At 44.9% G+C, this 5368-nt stretch overlaps 1 protein-coding gene across 1 annotated transcript; it reads right to left on the bottom strand.

Annotated features, from left to right (window-relative positions):
- Window positions 1-1186: 1186 nt before the first annotated feature.
- On the bottom strand, window positions 1187-4933 carry LOC138959658 (toll-like receptor 4). The gene has a single exon (XM_070331235.1). It carries the CDS (start codon window positions 4925-4927, stop codon window positions 1985-1987), a length of 2943 nt encoding a protein of 980 aa, XP_070187336.1. The 5' UTR covers window positions 4928-4933; the 3' UTR covers window positions 1187-1984.
- Window positions 4934-5368: the final 435 nt, after the last annotated feature.

Here is a 5368-nt window from a genome sequence, read left to right as displayed (position 1 = left end):
AACCGCCCACTTTGAGCATGCAGTCAAGTCAGTCCTCCATAATAACGGCTCATGGGCACACCCATTCTCACTCTCATTCTCTCTCTCTCTCTCTCTCTCTCTAACACACACACACACACACACACACACACACACACACACACACACACACACACACACACAGAGTTACTGCTTCATATAAACACATAACTGAACATTAACAGTTGACTTAATTTGAACAACAAAACGCTTCGGGATCATGGAAAAGGAGTTAGAGAAGCATTTTTCAAAAGCAGCGTACGAAACTGTTTCTCGCTGTAAAAGTGCCGCAAATGATTTGAGAATGTTAACAGAGTTGTGTGATTCAAAGCACTTGCATTTTAAACTTGTTATGCCACCAGTTACTACACCCGAACTTAAACCATACCTCTGTACAACCGAAAACACTCGGACATATTATTGGTATTGGTGGCTTAGAAAGAAATATCCTCAGATTAGCTGCCCGTTTATCTCTCAGTCGCTCACAACCCCTCAATGTCCAAGGACAGTGGTAAAGTGTAACAATACCCTAGTTGCGATTTACAACATCAACTATTCCCGGTCAGTGAGCTGAACTCACAGTGCGTGCAACACACTTTGCTATGTCACGCTATATCTCTGGTTAGCGCTCTAAAAGCGTGGAGAGTATCACTGTCAAACTTTGCCTGTTGCAGTGTTATTCGTGATTTCCTTCACAGACACGAGGCATTGTGGAAGTCTTTGAAGACTGTGCGATTCCAGCATGTAAGCAAGGACATATCTGGGCAAAATCTACAAGTTTTATAATAAAGAATGTGGGATGAATGTCGGGGCAAAATCACCGAAAAAACAATGATGCCAAATCTGTGAATACTGTGAGCTATGAGAAAACATAGGAGGCAACTTTTGAAATCTGTGTGCTAACAGTCTTCACAAGAAGAGACTCGGAGAAAATCTTTGAAGAAAACGTGAAAAAAGCATTTGAAGAATGTAAGCTGCTCACAATTAAAAGGAGGAAATATATGTTTGTTTGTTTGTTTATTTGTTGCTTAACGTCCAGCCGACTACGCAGAGCCATATCAGGACGAGGAAGGGGGGGATGAAGGGGGCCACTTGTCAAGCGATTCCTGTTTACAAATGCACTAACCCATTACTTGTGTCCCAGCAGGCTTTAGTAAAACTAAATTAATACCTACTGGAAGATTACCAGTTTCCAGTATGTTAAAATAGGCTTAACCTATCTACTGCTGGACTTACATCAGAACACTAACAGATTAAACTAGACATGAATCGCGAGACAAGCGGCAAGAGAAGAGATTTTTGGAAAAAATACAGGTGAATGAGCAAGAAGGCAGAAAAAAGAAAAGAATTCATGAAGAAAAAGAGAGCATGACAGGAAAGAGGAACCAAAAATCTACCTAACAGCAAACTAGAAAGCTCCTGCGGATCCAAAAACAGGAGGGGCCTTTAATTTCATAACCGCAGTGCCCCACTGCGGGAGGGAAATATATGTGGTCCACCTATATTTGCAATAGAGAAAAACAGTGAGGGAAACCCTTTGGTAGCTGTGACAATTTAGAATCTACATAAAGAAACCTTGCGGACATTTTCAAAATCTGTTTGCTTCAAGTATTAACACCAGGAAACACATTGCGCACACTCTGGCAGTGAGCTATTAATTTATATCACTTACACAAGCCGATACAGTGGTATCTTTAAACATAGCCTGCAATCATTTACACAAGGGAATTCGAGCGGGTGGGAAAGGGTTGATTGGTATATGACAACTGTTGGCTACACGTGTGTAAGACTGTAAATAGTTAGACAAAGTATTCAGTGATACACCAGCAATTAGACAAACTGGTGTCAGGGTAACGAGGCAGCGAACAAATCTCTCCAAATTCCTCGTTCAAACACAAGTACGGTTTCGGCCGCTGGTTCATATCAACAGAAGGAAAACATCAGACATCTAAGAAACGAGGCAAAGTCATCCCTGTCTGATGGCCTGAGCCAGTCTGGCCCAGAAATTACGGACGAGTGACGGTTCCGCCCGAGTACCAGGAAAGGTGATGTAGGTGGAGGACTGCAGGTTGTACAGTACGTCACGCGGCAGTTGCTGTGACGGCACGTCCTCGTACAGCAGGAAGAGCAAGACGTCACGTCCTGTGTGCGCCGCTTCCATCGTGGCCATCTGCATCTCGTAGTGACACCACTCGGACTGCACCAGCTCCCGGGACAGCACCACCAGCGTGCGGCGACTGCTCTGAACGGCGCTGACGATGTTGGACGGGATGGGACGACCGGGGATGAAGTCACGGTTGTGCACGTTCAGACGAAGACCCGCCCGCGTCTCCAGCTCCTCCAGCATCTCACCGTGCACAAAGTCGTTGTCTTCCGACGAGTACGACACGAAGGCGTCGAACTCAAAGTCGTAGTTATCGTCGTCGCAGCTCTGCAGGCGTCTGTAGGCCAGACGGGAGGCGTAGTAGAGGTAGCGCAGCTTCCAGCGATAGCGGTAGACGAGGGCTGAGAACATAGCTACCAGCAAGCAGAAGGCACAGGATACGGCTCCAACAAGGATACCGAATTTGTCAGTACACGAGTTTTGAAGGCTTTGAATGACGTCAGAAATGTTCATCCTTCTCCGCACTCTGCCATCAGACAAGAGGCAAGATAGCCTATTGCTGGAACGAAATTTCACTTTGGAAGTATCCATCCACGTTAAGAAATCGATATGTTGACACGTGCAAGCTAACAAATTAAAGGCTAGGTCCACAGCGACTTGCTGGTATTCAGCAACACTGTCCAGGTGATCCATGACAGATTGAGGGAGGAAGCGGATGTAGTTGTAGGAAAGGTCCAGCAGTGACAAGTTCTTCATGTGAGAAATGTTGAATTCGACAGGGAATATCTTGTTGTGCGACAAAACTAGATTCTGCAGATTAATGAGGCCTCGGAAGACATTAGATGGAACGACCTTAAGATAGTTCTTTGATAAATCAAGACTTTGAAGTTCTTGCAAAGGTTCAAATAGTTCGCCATTTGTGTCGTTTTCAATGACATAATGCAAGTAGTTTCTGCTAACGTTTAGGAATTTCAGAGACGTGAAAGTGTTGAAAAAGCGTGTAGAAATATTGCCTGCAAAATTGTTGGCCAGGTCAAGGGTAACAAGCTTTGTCAGTCCCGTAACAGGACCAATCCATGTTGTCAGCAGATTGTTGCTAAGGTCCAGATTTAAAAGAGAATTGCTGGAGTTGAATTCTGTTTCCAGAATACGGTAGTAAAGCTTGTCCCAGCGAGAGACGTATGTCTCCAGGTTAGGGGGTATAATGTACACAAGTTTTCTTTCTCGATTCCTGGAATTGGTTAGCTCCGGTGCCCACGTTGTCAAAGGGAAGTCTTCAGGTCGCCAGGGCGCGTGACAATTAATTCCAGACTCTATCTCTTCTTCGACAAATCCAGTCGAGCATTGTTGAAGATGTTCAGGGGGAAACTCACTCGGAGGTTCTAAAGCTCTTCTGTGGCCATCGTTGTGTATTGCCCGAACGTTTTTCAAACTTGCAAAGTCAATGAAGTATCTCCCAAAGCCCAGTTCGTTCTCATCCACACTGACGAACTTCAGCGAATCCGGCATGTTTCTCAGTGTTCCTTCGCAGAATGCTTCCAGACGGTTCCCACGCGCGTAAATTTTTTTCAGATTTGTGTGTTTAAAGAAGCGCGTGTTTCTAGGGGTAACCATGACAAACATAGTGTAGGGGTGAATGATTGAATTAATATGTAGTTCCTGCAAGTCTGAGCCCTGAAGGCTGTAGACAGCGTTACCCAGAGTCTCGAATCCTAGTTCCAGGTTAAACGAAAGATCCATGGTGTGCAGATGCTGTAGAGGTCTGAAGGCGTCCATCTCAATCCTTGTAATGTTGCAGTTGGACAAGTGTAGTGACCGCAACGACTGAGATACGTGGAGGAAGGTTTTGTTTGTCAGACTGTTGATGAAGCAAAAGCTGCCATCTTTCCCAGACAGGCTGAGATTGGTGAGCGATATCATGCCTTCAAACCCCGATCCAAACTCAAGGTTCGGCAGACCATCCATCTGAAGGTACTTCAAGCTTGTAAGTTGATAAAACGTCTCGTCAGGATAGGAGAAATTCTTTTTGAACAAGCTAGCATCAAAATTTCCCTCCAGGCGAAGCTCAGTTAAAGTTTTGCTAAACATGGCGAACACACCAAGAGGGTAAGCATTGTTATTGAGTGGTATCTTATTGTGACTCAGGTTCAAAATCCGAAGGACTTGTAATTCCTGAAACAACTGAATACTCAGGTTCGTCAGATGGTTGTGAGAGAGATCTAGAAACACCAGTTTACCCATGCGTTTCAGTAGCCAAGGTTGTTCGTTCAGACTGAAGAGATTGTGACTGAGATCCAACCAGTGCAAGTTACTCACGTTGCTTTCAACAACGGCACAGCTGACATTGTGGAGATTGTTATAGGACAAATCCAGGTGAGTTAGAGACACCAGGTTGGAGAACGGCGTTCCCATACAACCAGTACTATCGCTGACGACAAGATGGTTGTGAGAGAGGATCAGCGTCGTGAGTGGTAAGTTTTGAAACACATCAGCAGAGATGTTACTCAGGAGGTTGAAAGACAATTCAAGCTGGCGCAGAGAGAGGAACCTTGCGAAGACATCGTGTCCAAGGTAGGAGATGGAGTTGTCATTGAGGGACAGCCTGGTTGCACTGACAGGCAGACCCCTTGAAGGGACACTGGTCAACCCTCGGCTGGAACAGTCCACCACTGAGTCGTTACACACACAGGGTCCACAAGGCATGAAGGTAGGTTGGTCTGAGAAGTCAAAACTCAAGACAGACAAGGCGCTTCGGCTGCTTATCAGCAGGACCGCTGCTGTCACCCAAAGACCTGACTGCAGCATCACGAATCTGTACAAAGAAGTAAAGGCAATCGATCTTGTGAATATAGCTCCGATACTGTAAATTTGATATTCGATAACAAGTGTGCAGGTTGGTCAAAAAAGTGCCCATTTTCTTGTTGCTCCCCAATGTTTGCTTGACTGTGTGTTTACTTGATTTTTCCCATCTTGAGCCTTGTTGCAAGACGATTGAATTCTGAAGACTTCAATGATGTGAAAATCGTAAGAAGACTAAACTAGTTTACCTACAAAATACAACGCTTACCGGAGCAAGGAAGCTAGGCTTGTTTATTTCTGAAGATAGTACCTAACTGCCTAAAGTAAAAGAGATACTCGATCCAAACTAAAACAGAAATGTCTCAAATCACTGCAAGGGCTATACACATTTAGATTAAGCGTTTGAAAGGATGTCAGCGCACCCGAGGAATCTCTTAAAATCACTGT

The sequence above is a fragment of the Littorina saxatilis genome, linkage group LG2 (assembly GCF_037325665.1).
Source record: "Littorina saxatilis isolate snail1 linkage group LG2, US_GU_Lsax_2.0, whole genome shotgun sequence".
In the NCBI taxonomy this organism is placed as follows: Eukaryota; Metazoa; Mollusca; class Gastropoda; order Littorinimorpha; family Littorinidae; genus Littorina; species Littorina saxatilis.
This window is presented reverse-complemented; position numbering and strand designations above follow the sequence as displayed.